Source organism: Ascaphus truei, chromosome 3 (assembly GCF_040206685.1).
Source record: "Ascaphus truei isolate aAscTru1 chromosome 3, aAscTru1.hap1, whole genome shotgun sequence".
NCBI classification, from domain to species: domain Eukaryota; kingdom Metazoa; phylum Chordata; class Amphibia; order Anura; family Ascaphidae; genus Ascaphus; species Ascaphus truei.
The window spans coordinates 412,728,551-412,744,210 of NC_134485.1; the positions used below are offsets into that span (position 1 = coordinate 412,728,551).

General features: G+C 42.8%; 1 protein-coding gene across 1 annotated transcript in view; it reads right to left on the reverse strand.

Moving 5' to 3' along the window:
• Positions 1-4,807: 4,807 nt before the first annotated feature.
• Positions 4,808-15,660, reverse strand: part of ACER3 (alkaline ceramidase 3) — a 72,913-nt gene continuing 62,060 nt past the window's right edge. The window contains exons 7-11 of the mRNA XM_075592663.1: positions 9,579-9,637; positions 8,663-8,764; positions 7,371-7,475; positions 7,035-7,080; positions 4,808-6,435 (exon numbers count right to left, since the gene is read on the reverse strand). Of these exons, the coding sequence (XP_075448778.1) occupies positions 6,382-6,435; positions 7,035-7,080; positions 7,371-7,475; positions 8,663-8,764; positions 9,579-9,637 (366 nt within the window). The 3' untranslated portion in view covers positions 4,808-6,381. The remainder of the gene's footprint in view (positions 6,436-7,034; positions 7,081-7,370; positions 7,476-8,662; positions 8,765-9,578; positions 9,638-15,660) is intronic.

The following is a 15,660-nucleotide window of genomic DNA, read 5'->3' on the forward strand; positions in this document are numbered from 1 at the left end:
GAGAATTCCTACGCTCAGATAAGCTGTACAGGTTAGTGGATGAGAGCCTGAAAGCTCAAGAGAGAGAGAGCCTGCAGCCAATAGGGAGCACAGATTCCAAGCACCAAACCAACAGCGGCAAATTCAAAGATGCTCAGAACTGAATGGACGCGAGCCGGCTTCAAGGATTTTAAAAGCAGAAAAGTTTCTAAATCCAGCCTTTTACAACGTACTGGTCGCAGCAGGCATTGCATGCCAGAAACAGTTCCAGGACTTTTGTGAGTAACTACCGGTCATTGGAAAGTGCTCTGAAAAGGTGATATTAAGGAATTTCGTTCCGGAAATGGATTTATTTGTTAGCCCCATTCCCAATAAGTGTGTTAATCTTGAATTGTGTAACTTTGTGTGTCTGTCTTTTTTACGAGAAATAAATTACCATTTATTTTACCATCTTGTTTTGCTCAAATTATCCCGGTTATAAAAAGGTGCTGAGGAACCTGGTCTCCCACGACAGAGCAACAGAGGAAAGGGCTTTGCAATATTGCGGAGGAAAAAATAACAGGTTTTAGCTACATTGACCATTCACCGGATCAATATACATGTTCGTTTTGCAACTAGAACCAGATGCGTACCAGTGTTTTGTAGGAAGAAGGCTCACATTGTATATACTAGTTAGCCTTCCACCTTACTACTATTTGACAGGTATGATGTCTGTTTTGAGCACTTTTAGTCCCTCCAAGAGTGTTTTTGTTGATACTGCAAGATGCAATATAATACAATTTATGGGCTTTGGAGTAATAACATCCTTCTGAAACAATAAGGAAAATAGTCTGCACCATGATAAATTTAATCAGTTTTAATATATGCATAATTTTAACATTTGAAAGAAGCCTTACTATAATCGTATATACTTCTGTGTTGCCAATTAGCAAATAACATTTAAATAAGCAGGGTGGGCGATCACACAAGATATAAATAATGAATGCGTAGAACGTCACCGGCACGAACCCGACGAAGGAAAGTTTTTTCCGAAACGCGTTGTTCCGTCGGTACGTGCATCCTATTGTACTCAGAAGGCTGCCGTAGCCCCCACGAGTTTACCTCAATGTGGTCCTGCAGGCGGAAGTAGGGAGAAACCCCGATGTAGCGCTCCAGGAGCCGGAGTGGTGTTCTATATGTGAGTTAACACTTACTTTGATATATCAATAAAGTGGTTTTTTTTTTGTTTTTTTTAACTTCGTGCCTATGCTTATCATCCTTACTGGGACGGTTTTTGGGACACCGGACGCCCCCACCATAGGCCTGACGAGAGACTGTTTCCTAGAGGTGGCATACTCCATGCACAAAGAAAACAACTGATGGGAAGAGGCTCACATATGGCCATGTGAGTAGTTATCTATATTCCTCTCCCTGACCATTGATCTCTGTACTGTGTACTATCTGGTTTTTATTCTTTTGTTCACCATCTAATATATCTCATATATCCACCACATGCGCTCACCACCATTTCTACTTTCACACCATATGAGGATCAAGGGATGACCCTCTTCAGGTTGAGCTGCAGTTTTTATCAAGCGCCAGTATAACTAATATTACGATATCATCTGGTTGTTTTATTGTATTTGATTTTTATTAACTGGTTTGTGTTATGGTCTTATAGACAGATCACAAACATTGTTTTAACCAACGTATAACTGATAGGGAGCGCCACTTTCACCTTTTTTGCATCCTTTTTTAGCTACATTGTGAATGTGAGTGAGGAGTCAAATGTGACCCAGAGACAGCATGCTTGCGATACTCTGTGTATGATGGTGCTCCACCAGTAATGTACAAGGTTTTGGGAGGAAATATGAGGAGCTCCTTTTTTGACATGTTCAGTTGGTGGAGGGCCATCCAGGATGATATAGCAGAGACAGAGATACATTCAGAAACTTTGGACTGTACAGCAGGTGTAAGGTCTGGGGTTGAAAACTATATTTGTGAGCCAGCAGCATAGATGTGATATTGCACCAAATATGATAAGGTCACCTAGGGAGACTGTATTAAAAGAGAAGAGGTCCCAGAACAGAGCCCTGGGGTACCCCCACAGAGAAATTGATGAGATGGAGGTGTTAGCAAGAGACACCGAAAGTATGATGGGAGAGGTAGAAGGAAATCCAGGATAGAGCTCTTTTACAATACCAAGAGTATGGAAAATGTGAAGAGGAGGGTAGAGAATGTGAAGAGGAGGGCGGAGAATGTGAAGAGGAGGGCGGAGAATGTGAAGAGGAGGGCGGAGAATGTGAAGAGGAGGGCAGAGAATGTGAAGAGGAGGGCAGAGAATGTGAAGAGGAGGGCGGAGAATGTGAAGAGGAGGGCGGAGAATGTGAAGAGGAGGGCGGAGAATGTGAAGAGGAGGGCGGAGAATGTGAAGAGGAGGGCGGAGAATGTGAAGAGGAGGGCGGAGAATGTGAAGAGGAGGGCGGAGAATGTGAAGAGGAGGGCGGTAGCAAAGGCTGCAGAGAGGTCGAGCAGTATAAGCAGAGTGACCATTGTCGTTGGCAGCATGGAGGCCATTAGTTATTTTAGTGAGGGCTGTTTCAATAGAGTGAGCAGTGCGGAAGCCAGATTGTAGAGGCTCTAGGAGAGAACAGGTGGTGAGAAAATGGAGCAAGCGAGAGAATACAAGGCGTTCAATGAGTTTAAAGGCGGGATACAGGTCGATAGTTAGAAAGACAGGTAGGGTCAAGCTTGCTGTTTTTGAGTAATGGTATAACGGTTGCATGCTTGAAGGAGGGAAAAGTTTTATTTTCAAGTCTTGGTGTCGAGCTTTGGTAATTTTGGATCACACTACAACACCAATCTGACTTCAATGATACGCCATTGTGCCAACCACATTTTTACGTGTTAAAAGAAACGAGACCAAAAAATGAATAAATCTGGCTTATTTTTGTCCTAAACTTTTCATTAGTATGTATTCTTGTGCAATAGAAATGTTATCGTTTCAAATGTATCAAGCCCATGTGTATTTTTGTTATGTATTCCTAATGCAGAGCCAGCAACTGAAATCTAGGAGGAGGGGGGGGGGGGGGGAACCACTGTCCCTGAATGGGCTGCTGGTTGTGTAATTCCTTATCCCATGCTGCATAAGGGGATTTATTCATGAAGGCTAAAGTTTTATGCATGTTCACGAAAACAGAAAAGCAAAAAAAGTAACACTTCGACATAAGTTTAGAGCAGGTGTGCACAAAGAGGGGGGGTGCAAAATTTTCTGGGGGAGCGCGGCTGTTAGCGCGGGGCCCCTTACCTAAAAGCATTTAAAATAAATGTCGGGGATCGCACAAGGCCTCTGCAACTTTTCACTTACCTGGAGTTCCAGCGACACGTCTCCATGGCAACCCGGGATCATGTGAAGCCACATGACCCCCCCCACTGCGTCATTTGACGCCAGAGCCGTGCAGGGAGGGGGCGCAAGCCGGAGGGGAGAGGAAACAGGGGGATGCATGTAGGCAAGTTTGCACACCCCTGGTTTAGAGGGTTAATTTTTACAAATCATTAACTGGATCTTTTAGATATTTTAATATGCTAGATTGTATATTGCTCCTGCCAACTTGAAACTGGGAAAGCGTTATGGCCAATACTGACCAAGAACTGAAATATAAATATTAGATAAAGCCGAGAGGCGAAGTCACCGCCGTGCAGGCCCGATCTGGCGGCAATGGCCACTGACCACTTCATGATTCCCATCCTGTCTCACATAGCTACTCTCCCTCTCTGTAATGTCAGAAATAATTTTTTGACAACCACGTGGGATTGCCTCTTCAACAGCAGGATGTTTGAAAGACTTACAGATGCAGCAAGACACAAAACGTTCATGCACAGAGGAGCTACTAGAATAGTGCACGGACTTGCACTGCATGGCATAAACTGATCAGGAACAGCAAGAGGACCTCAACATGTACAGCTTTGAATAGACAGGGAAGATAGGATGTAAACCAGGCCTGCACAACTTGTACAGTGAGAAGGGCCGAACTGCTCCAAGGAAAAAAGATTTGGTCCGCACGGGTAAAATCATCATCCTCTTCATATCTCCCTCAGCACCATTCATCATCATCATCATCATCATCTCTCCCCTAAAACCCATCATCAACCTTTGCGAGACTCCCCATCGATCTCTCATACCCCCATCTCTCCCCCTCACCCATACACATAACACTCCCCCTTCACATCAAACACAAAATACCACACACATCCCACCCCCCTGCACCTCACCACTCTCCCCCCTCACAAGGAAAACAGATTTGGGCCCCACAGCCCATTTCAGCATCCCCACACAGCCCATTTCAGCAGCTCCACATAGCCCATTTGAGCAGCTCCCCATGCCCATTCCATTCCAGCAGCCCCCCAGCCCATTTCAGCAGACCCCTAGCCCATTCCATTTCAGCAGCCCCTTGCATGAATGAGCTGCCCACCCCCAATGTCAGCAGCCCCCCGCATGAATGAAACCCTCCCCCATGCTTACCTGATGATGGTGGCGGCAGGGTGAAGCGCGAGGGATGCGCGCTCTAGCAGCAGACCCGGAAGTTCCGGGTTGCGCTACACTGCTAGAGCGCGTCACCCTGCTGGAGCAGGCTGAGGGGGGAGGGGGAGCAGGCTGAGGGGGAGCAGCGTTAGGGGGGGGGGAGAGCGCGCAGTCACACAGACACTGCTGGAGCGCGCTCCTACTTAATGCTGGAGCGTTCTCCTTCTGTCCTTACCACGGAAGGGGGGGTGAAGGGGGTCCGTCGCAGGCCGCACGGGGTGCAGGCCTGATATAAACTGTTGAAATACATCAAGAATTTTAACAAAGTACAGGAGCAAAGCATATTTAATAGAAAGATGTGGTAGGAAGTCATAACAATTAAATTGAGACCTACAGTTTTCACCCTATTAATCAACAAATAGCCTTTGATCAAACTTCACGTGTTTGTGAATTTCTTCAAAAAAAATTGCAGGAAGCGTATAAGGTCACATTTGCAAATTTATAACATTCATTACATAGATGGTATAATAGCATTTTAGATTGTTGTCACAATCAGCAAGAGGTATACAAAGATGACCCTCCTGAATTGGGTCATCAATGGGGTACTGTATTGCATGTCAGAAAATGTTCTCCCGTTGAATTCTTGACGTGCCAGGTTTGAGCAGATCATTGATATTCAAATATAAACTATGAGTGAGGTTGTTGACCCTTTCTGAATACATTTGTCCCTCATCTTAACACTGGTTCCTTTCGATAGGCAAGAATATTATTTGTCATGTATCACTACAGAAATGCCTTCCAAAGTCCATAAAAGTCATCCACATTTCTCCACAGCTGTGAAAAAACAGACAACTCCCAAAATTACTGGTAGGGCTTTTTCTCTCTGCGTGAATTATCACTCAACAATGGAAGGAAAGCCACTACCAATTTTCAATTAGAAAAAAGGAAATGCATAGATAAACGAGAGGCACACATAAGTTAGGCACCATTTCCAAGCAAAGGATAATTAATGCAAACATGGCATACATACACCTGAAAAATGTTCAGCATTAAGTAATGATACCTCTTGTTTATGTTACGTTAATTATCTTAATGGCAGCAAGAATGGCCAGTGACCCACATTCACAAATTAATGTCCAGACTCGTCTTCTCATTATCTGATGCATGCACAGTCTAGGCACTGCCTTTATTAATAAAACAGCATATTAATATCTAGCTGATAACCATTCCCTACCAGTGGGATCTGCCGTGTGTTGCCAAGTAGAGCAATACGTTGTAGATCCGTTTGACAAGGAGGAAGTTAACATATCCCTATAATCTGGGGCCACTCTAATTCCCAACTCTTTTGTTATTGTTTATTCATGATAATACGCATTAGTGGCTAATATAACATGTGCGTTATCGTTACCCCCGGTTTGGCCCATAATTATCTTTTGGCAATTGGTGTACATCATCATGGCTTTAAAAAAAACAAAAAAAAAACAAGCTAATCTACTGGGTGTGGAAAAGAAAAATGTGAAGAACATACTATTATATTTCTGTGACCAGCAGAAACTCACTTTCACCCCAAACCTAAAATAAAAAAAGTTCACAGTAGCCCAAGACAAAACCCCCCCCCAAACTACTGCATTCATAAAAGTTGCTATTCATCGTTCGGTCTACGTTTGGCAGTACCAGTGCAAGGCTTGGCATATACCTCGGTATATAACGGTGTGCGAATGTACACACCCACAAAAAAAAAAAAAACACGCACACATATATACTGTAAATACAGTATATATCCATATATTTTGAGTCCATTTTTAATGCATAGAAGGTTGGAGTTGGCGAATCCTTGTGTCATTTTCTGCCTGGACAATCATGGAATGTCTTTATTTGTGTCGTTTCAGCCTTTCATGTTGTCAGAGCTTCTTGGGAGCTTCCAACATGATCGCAGGCCATATCCCAAGGAAGAACTGTCCAAAGCAAAACACACACAGATCACTATCATATACTGGTTGCGTGCATGAAAATACTGGGTGTGCAGTGTGTTCTCGTGTGTGGTAATCTACTGTACATTCAGTTTAAACATATTAGGAAGTTTGTGAGGTTGGAAAGGGATTGGGGAGCATGTATGAGATGTGTAAATTGTTTCAGATCTTCTATGGCTATATATCAGATTAAGAAGATTTTGCTGTAAAGCAGAACTCGATGCTCTTATGCAGAACACTAGAGATGCTCGTTTGAAAATGAAGGCGTTCAGTTGCATCTACTCAACTTTTATACATTATTATGTTGTTGGGGTCCGGATGCATTTATCAAAGCAAATGTAAATACCACCCTCAATGTGTCCATACAACGGTTTACGGCTGCGTGGTTTCAATACTCCAAACTTTTTGTTTTCTTAAAATCACCCGAAAAATAGCATTTACTGTCTAACCTAATTGGGCTTCTTGCTGTCGACTAGTAGAATGACAACAGACCGTATAATTTGAGTGGGGGGCGTGGTAGAATTTTTTGGAGGGGAGCAGAGGAGAACATACTATTATATATTATAAAAATTAGAGGTACTTACCTTTACCTTTGGCCTGTACTTAAGGAAGAGCGTACGTGTATACAAGCTAAAATAAAACAAAACATTTCAATATCAAAAGTAAGTGACGTGAGTTGAAGACTTCGCAGAGACTAAGTTAACTGCAATAATATCAATGCTATGTTAAATGACAATGTTTGCTATGTAATAAGTGGTAAATGAATGCACTGAATAGGTCATAAATCAAATCACAGCAAAACAGTCCAAGCTTAGCCCCGTATGTGAAAATTACAGGATCTATGATTTCCATGTGCACCTTTACATCAACTATAAGCCACGACGAACATATCACCACCATGCAGCAAGCTACCAAAGTACCTGAACAAGATGTGTAGGTAAGATCCAAGCCCAGTCAGGATGTGCCACCAGGCATGAAACTGCGTCACAGCTCCAACAACTGGAGGCATCTTTTGTCGCACTCCCCTGTAACAGACAATTTTCCTTCAGTGCAAAGGAAGCTGAAAGTTCCCATTGTCCTGAGAACAGTTGAAATCCCTACAGAACACCATGTGTCTCAAAGGCTTTAATTAAAAGAGCGATGCATGATTAAGCAGAGATTTAAAATAATAATAATAATAATTTATTAATCTGGCTGTTAGAGAAACCAGTACTTAAGGTCTAAAAATGTAATTATTCTTTTGATGCCTGACTATAAATCTCTAAAACATTGTTGATTAGGGAGTAATGTATGAAAGGCTGCAGATGCTGTGCAGGTTGTTCGGATTATTCACAGATTAGAAGTCTACAGAGCAGAGGATTGGGGTGTGTGTATTTAACGATTATGAGAGGAGTTTGAAAATCGGAGCCTGTATTATGGCTTAGTAAACCAACAATTGTGTAACGGATGTAAACCAGGTCATTTTGCTCGCTATAAACTGGTAAGGCAGCATGTGCTCTAAAACCATTTTCATATAGCATTAGTGGAGGTTGCTTTCTCCCAATCAGACTCAAGGAAACAAAACGATGGCGCACACAGGCTCACCTCCACGTATCACAGAACACGGGAGGCTTACCTCCACGTATCACAGAACACGGGAGGCATACCTCCACGTATCACAGAACACGGGAGGCTTACCTCCACGTATCACAGAACACGGGAGGCTTACCTCCACGTATCACAGAACACGGGAGGCTTACCTTCACGTATCACAGAACACGGGAGGCTTACCTCCACGTATCACAGAACACGGGAGGCTTACCTTCACGTATCACAGAACACAGGAGGCTCACCTCCACGTATCACAGAACATGGGGACACACAGGCTTACCTCCACGTATTACAGAACATGGGGACACACAGGCTTACCTCCACGTGTCACAGAACACGGGGACACACAGGCTTACCTCCACGTGTCACAGAACACGGGGACACACAGGCTTACCTCCACGTGTCACAGAACACGGGGACACACAGGCTTACCTCCACGTGTCACAGAACACGGGGACACACAGGCTTACCTCCACGTGTCACAGAACACGGGGACACACAGGCTTACCTCCACGTGTCACAGAACATGGGGACACACAGGCTTACCTCCACGTGTCACAGAACACGGGGACACACAGGCTTACCTCCACGTGTCACAGAACATGGGGACACACAGGCTTACCTCCACGTGTCACAGAAAATGTTGTCTACATTCCAAAGTACGAATCCAACAAAAAACAGTCCTAAGGAAGTATAAGCTAGTCCTCTCAGCCACGGATATACCCTATGAAAGGAAAAACAGCGATGTTCGATTTATAGATACCAAAATTAATTCAACTACATTTTAAAACAATCTTGAAATCATTTAACATACATTTAAAATTCCATCAAACAAACACTCTATACCACTGATTTTCAACCGTGCTTCCGTGGGCACCCCTCAGGGGTTCCGTGGCCGCCAGGAGGGGGAGAGCTGGGACAACTCTCCCAGCTGCCCAGCGTGGTGGCACCCCACATAGAAGTGACCCGGCGGCTCCCGAGCTCAGCAGCAGCCACCCGGTCACCGCTTCCTCTCCCTGCCTGCTCCGGTCTGCGCCAGAAGTCGCGTTAACTTCCGGCTGACAAGAGGGAGAGGAAGGATTGGGTAAGAGCACGCACTCCCAGCAAGGGGAGAGAGAGGGAGGGTGTTGTGGTGGTGTGTGCGTAAGTGAGAGGGGGAGAGTATGAGGGGGGAGAGTGAGCGTAAGGGGGAAAGAGACATGAGAGACGGGAGCGGGGTGGGGATAGGGGACGAAAGAAAGGAGCGGGACGAGAGTTCGAGTTCCCAAGAATGTAACTATCGAATTCTGGGTTGCCCTAACTACAAAAAGTTTGAAAACCACTGCTCTATATAGTAAATCACAAGACAACCCCTATTCCCCTCTGTTTCTCTGTCATTCACATGACAGTTACTATCATTATTAGCTGAAGCTACATATGAGTTTTGGATGTCCGTTCACCAAAGAGAAACCGTAATAGTGTCACTACTGCTACACATTCCCCCATGTTAATGAACCACAGTGCTTAAACGGCAAAGATGAATGCTACGTGTTACTTACCAGGTCACTATATAAACAGATCTGAGTACTAGAAAGGAAACAAGTAGTCCGTACATAACCTGAAGGAGAGAAAGGAAGAGGTTAGTGCACATTGTCATTCTACATGTTCCCTTTCAAATGGCTACATCTTACGGTATGTAAACTTTATTTCTATTTAAATGTAGGGAAGAGGGGGAAAGATGGGAATAGCGCTCGCGCTTCAGCTTAATTAGAGGGCATGTATGGTGACACAGGTGCAAGTAGGGAAATAAGGGATAAATTGCAAAGAGAAAAAGAAATCCCTCTTGAAAGCACTCAATGTGTCTGATGTAAATGTGTATATTAAAATAGTTTATTGAATCTTCATTTAAAAGAAAGTTCTCTTTTAAATGAAGATTCAATAAACTATTTTAATATACAGCAGGGCCCCGCTTCTCGGCGATCCGCCGATACGGCAGCACCGAGAAGGGGGCCGTCATGTTGGATAGTACGCTGCGCATGCGCAGAACGGGCGGGTGCGCCCGGCACGCACGCGCAGACCGTAGCCTGCGCGCGCAGACCATAGGCCGCGTGCATGCGCAGAACGGCGAAAACGCCGGTCTGCGCATGCACAACTGAAAATCGCCGGATCCGCTTTCCGGCGATTTTCACTATACGGCGGGTCCCTGGAATGGAACCCGCCGCATACCCGGGGCCCTCCTATACACACATTTACATCAGACACATTGAGTGCTTTCAAGAGGGATTTCTTTTTCTCGTAGCAAACTTTATTTCTAAACAGATTTGGCACTGAGTGAAGCATTGTGGATATGCCACCAAGTGAAGAGGTCTTACTGTGCACAGTTAGTGTTGATCGAGTTGCAAAAACTACGTTTCGAAGCTGCTTACAACTGCTGATAAAAATGACCCGCAGCCCTGAAATGTGGCATGGCTATTATTCAGAGAAGCATTTGTTGAAAAATAAACACCTTAAAATTACATTTTAAAATCACTTGCAACCAACAATTTAGCCCAGCACTCCAGGATACACAATTAATAATGTACAGGTGTATTAGAAACATGGCCTTTTCTTCAAAATTTTTTTATTTTAAACTTTTTTAGCTTCCTAAATAAAGTTGTCAGATTGTGGGTGATGTTTTAGTAAATCCATAGACTTGAAAACAATGAAAATGACGATGGAGCAGATACCCAACAGAGAAAGAAATGTCTGTGAATAAAGGCTTCATACACTCTACTGGTGTTAATTAAATAACCATTCATTTTGTCTATGGGACACAATCCAATTTCAGAACAGCACAATGTAAGTTGTATATACTGTAGCAGAATTAGTACAATACATATGTATATTTTGCTGGTCATTCTTAAATTTGATGATATTTGAAGGATTATGTGATTAGTTGACAGTGCAATGTCTTGAGGCCTTTGAGAACGGCTCCATTTGTTAGAATTTGAATTACCATAATCATTATTTGATCTAGTTAGCAGAAAACATTAATTCTGACCGTTGTATAATAGAACCACCGGAGAAAAAAAAAAATTTAAAAAAAATAGGAATACATGGAGGTAGAAAGATTTTTTTTCTTTATACAAGCTATTAAAAATACATGGGCAGCAAAATACAAAATGTTACCCAGAGGCCACAAATTACTGTACAGCATTGATCAAAAACAGCAACATCGCAACAATTACAATGGTCTGTTGCTGGGCAAACCAACACAAAACATCAGTGAAATAATTTAATTAACAGATAACTGGTCTCTAATCAGGATCAACGAGCATGTTTTTTTTCCACTATGCATTGAGAAAGTTTTAAAATCCATGTCTCCACAATGAAATAACATGGAGTAAAACACTGTTTCCCTTTGTATAGGTACCGTATCCCTCCTGCTTCAAACAGGGAAAGCACCCAAGTATTATTTAAAAAAAACAAAAAAAAACGTGTAGTTGCACGATTAGCCGAGAAAGTGACCACGCGACACGTGAAACCCCATGACACGTGCAGGGCGAGTGATCGTGTTTTATGATCATGGAAGTCATGTTTTGTAGAGCGAACGTTTAAGAATCTTTAATATATTCCCTGTTCTTTCCTTGCTGCTGAAAAGCTGTGGCCTGCAGGGAGAGCAGCCCGGTTCACATACAAATAAATAACCTCAAACAGTAACAAAGCTCACATTCATATTCAATCCATAAGGGGGAGCAAATGGAGCAACAGCAAATCAAGTTAAAGGGACAATCCCTCGTAGGACTACAGTGAACTAATTCCAGTCAAATATTTAAGGGGCCTTGTCATGGAGATTGATACCCTTTTTAGCCAAATCTCACACCTACTCTGATAAGGACAGGGTAGAGATAAGGGTAAAGAAAACACTTGATTGACAAACACTTCCCCATTCAGGGGCCCCAAAGTAATTAAACTGACTATGTGGGATTGCACCTTAAATTGCTAAATTAAATGTGGATTTGGAAGAAAAGAAAAAAAAAGAGACATTTCTTTGTATGGCTAAACTACTAAGGCACAGACAACATGCTCTCTATCACAAGCTGGTCAGCATCGAATGCACACAGAGGACACACTTGCTAGTACACATGTGTGTGTCTCAGATTTGGTTTGGCTTACAATCCTATGCAATATAGGCCTCACTGTCATGCAGCCACAAGCAGTAATCACCAATGCAGCTGTTTATTATTAAAGTTACAGAAAAAACTTCCACTTTTTCTACTTTCATGCAAAAACCCAGTCAAACGAATAAAAAAAAAGTCAATTTTTAGCTCTCTTTTCAGGTATGTCTCTAAAAATGTACAGCGCATTCTCCAAGACACCCACAATTTTCTTCATCTTTAGCAATACTCCCTGGTCCTACTACATGGTCATTTAATTGGTATATTGGTGTATGTAGACACCAGCTATATGCTACGTGCGTACATACCACAAAAGTGCAAGTTCTGTCACCATTATTACTGTGCAAACCTAAATTTACCAACAGCAAATCTGCAGAGTATCCTTACTGGCAGGGAACCGGGGCATACAAGAGCCATTCAGCATTTATTTCACCATACTGACATTTTCCACTGACTTGAATTGATATTGGGAAACTTCAGTTGAGGAAGTAGAAAAATTACATATATTTTCAGCCAAACACCAGGGAGAAAGCTGGATAATATGCAGTGGTTTTAATCAGCAATAAATGGGGCCCAGTCTTCCCGGCTGCTCTTATAGTTGGTTCCAAATAATTTCCTCTAAAGTCTAAACGTTTGAGGAAACCTCTTTCACAAAGTGTGTGTCCCTGCCAGGAAATGTAACAGTGGCCTGCTGACTTCTGCTTAAATGTGCAAAAAGGACATTAAAAAAAAAACAAAACAAAAAAAAAACACTTTATTTTTGTTTCTAAAGTACAATTTTCCTACATTACCTACTTTGCATGTGTGGCTCTTTAATGCAGATTGCTAATCATTGTTCTTTTTTCCCCCTAGCATTCATTTCACTTTAATTTAAAAAGCTTGAAACCTGGAGTATCCATCCACACTCCTGCTGTTTTTTCTCACTTGCTCCACTGCCCCAGTAAGTACAGCGCAGTTTTCCATTTAGACAACCAAAAATGTTATCAGAAATGAAAGGTCTTTCCCAGATCATGTTCTTTGAGGTTTACCAATGTCACGGAGGGGGCTTCGCAACATACTCATTCAGGGCTTGGGGTCATTTTTTTTTTAGGAATAGAAAGGTTTTAAAAACAAAATCCATAAGCAGGGGGGAAAACTAGAGGTGAAAACATACAGCATGGTAAGCATATCTTAAATAAAAATAAACATCCCCTGTGAACAAATGGTCTTCACAAACAAATGCAATCATACTTAGAGCAAACATTTCCCTGTTTTGGGTCATTTGGAAATCAATAAGAACAGTTTTATAACTGAAGCCTCTGAATGGGTAACTGCTGACCAACACAAAATGTGAAAACCTATGTTGCCTAGCTTCCGGCCACTACTTCTTTTCCTGGGCCCTACCAGTATAAGACCTGATAGGTGCAGGCAGTGGATGGGCTAATTCCTTCAAAAAGGCCCTGTGTGCTTTTGCAGCCTTGGATACATTAGATGTATCCAAGGGCGGGCCTAGCAACAGCCAGAGATTGTCAGCCTGAGGGGTGGGTACTGATAGGCCATCACATCCAGTATGTGGCTCAATCAGTATCCAGATCTGTTTTGTTATGAGACAGAGTTACAATCACACCCAAAGGGTATAGATACTGGCACTCTCACAAAAGTAGGTGTGTCTCTTTCCTCCTCCTGTGGAGCGAGTACCAGCTACCCTGGGTCACACTAGGAGGAGCACCATGCAAAGAAGAAAGCAATGCCATGCTGTGAGATATGTACCTGCCAATAAACACAGTTGTACCATCACCAGTGTGATCACTTTCTGAGAATCAAGAACAAGGTGTCGGTATGGATTCTCCTTCCATCCAAAGGACCCATGCTGACTGGAGGCGCTGCACCCACGACTACAGTAACCTGTAAACCTGTCCTGTTCTCCCCATAACACCGCGGAGCACTCAGCCCTTCAGTTGCCACACAGGTACACCACAACACCTAAATGGAGTAGCCAGAGAAGCAGATGACCCCAATCTCACTTAGGGTGGGGGTACAAGGGCTACACATAATTCATTAATTGATGCTGAAATAAAGCCTGATTGCACTGATACAATACACATTACATTTACATCCCTATCTATAACCCCTCAAACTGTCTAAAATTCAACACAACTCAATATAATGTGCGATTACGAATTTTAGAAATGCCGCTCATCCGGGATCTTAAGGAGTTAATTTAGACGTTGCTCAAGATTTCTCTTCCCCCAATCTGAGTCACCATGTGCAGACTCCTGCACAGTCACATAATGCAAGCCATATGCAGGCATTTAAATGATGAGGCAAGTGTTGGGTTTCCCAGAATGTTTCCTTCCCATGTGCCCTGCTGCTTCTAGCAGAAAGCCCATCTCTAATTTGCCACATATTGAGCAGCTTGCAGGCACTAAAGTTGGAGGTCACCAGGCACAGCTGTAAAACAGATCCGTTGTTTTAATATTGCTGTCAGCTGTTCTGGAGCGATAAAACCTTCTCTCTAAGCCTCTGCATTATGCTTTCGTTAGAACGGGCTTTCTTCGGCAATAAAAAGATTATGCCAGTACTAGGTCTTTCCACCCCTTACATCTTCAAGAAAACCACAGACTGGGTTTTAAAGCAAGTTTAATAGCGCCTCCATTTCTATTCATTAACCGTGTGGATGCCAGAGGGGCTCAGTAACATATTGCTAATGTATGTTAAAGTTTGTATTCTGTGTATATGTGAATTGTTATATACTGTACAGTTATATACAGTGCTACCACTTGAGGTTACCCTGCTGGCTGGTGTCTGTCTGATCTCACATCTTTGCTGGCATGCCAACCCATTGGAAGTTAATCAATGGCAGGACTGACAGCATGAGGATTGATCTGTGCTCTGAATAATTATGCTTCATTATTGGTTCTCTTGTATTTGCACTGGTAAATATAAACCTTTACTAGCGATTTAGAGGTATAGGAGTAGTAAAGGGTCCCCCCCAGAAAGTATTGTGGGGATATTGACGGAAAAAGTTATTGTAATGAGCTTTGTCCTATAGCTGCTGTTCAAAATAACAACCCTTAGACATGCATTGGTGTTACCAGTGTACAGGTGAAATAGTTCAAGTTCCAATGATGACAACTTGTAATCAAGGGTTGTTTTGATGTAGATTCCTCCGTATGGTGGGGAACATGAAATGAAAAGAACACAGAATTTAGTGCAACACAGCTAACAAAAAATCTTAACAGGCATAGACTCACAAACCAGCACAGACAAGACACACAAACGCAAAGCTGAAAAATAAAAATTGTTTAATACAACTATAAAATAATACAATGTGGAACGATGAGACACTAATGGAGCCTGTCCGGTAGAGTAAAACTAGAAAGCTACTCACAGGACGGCTCTAGAACACAAGCAGTGAGCGCCGAATAGACCGATGTAATCTGTCCTCCCTGGGCTGAGAAATTGAAGTAACCGCAACTTTCCTCCATACACCGGTATATGGAGG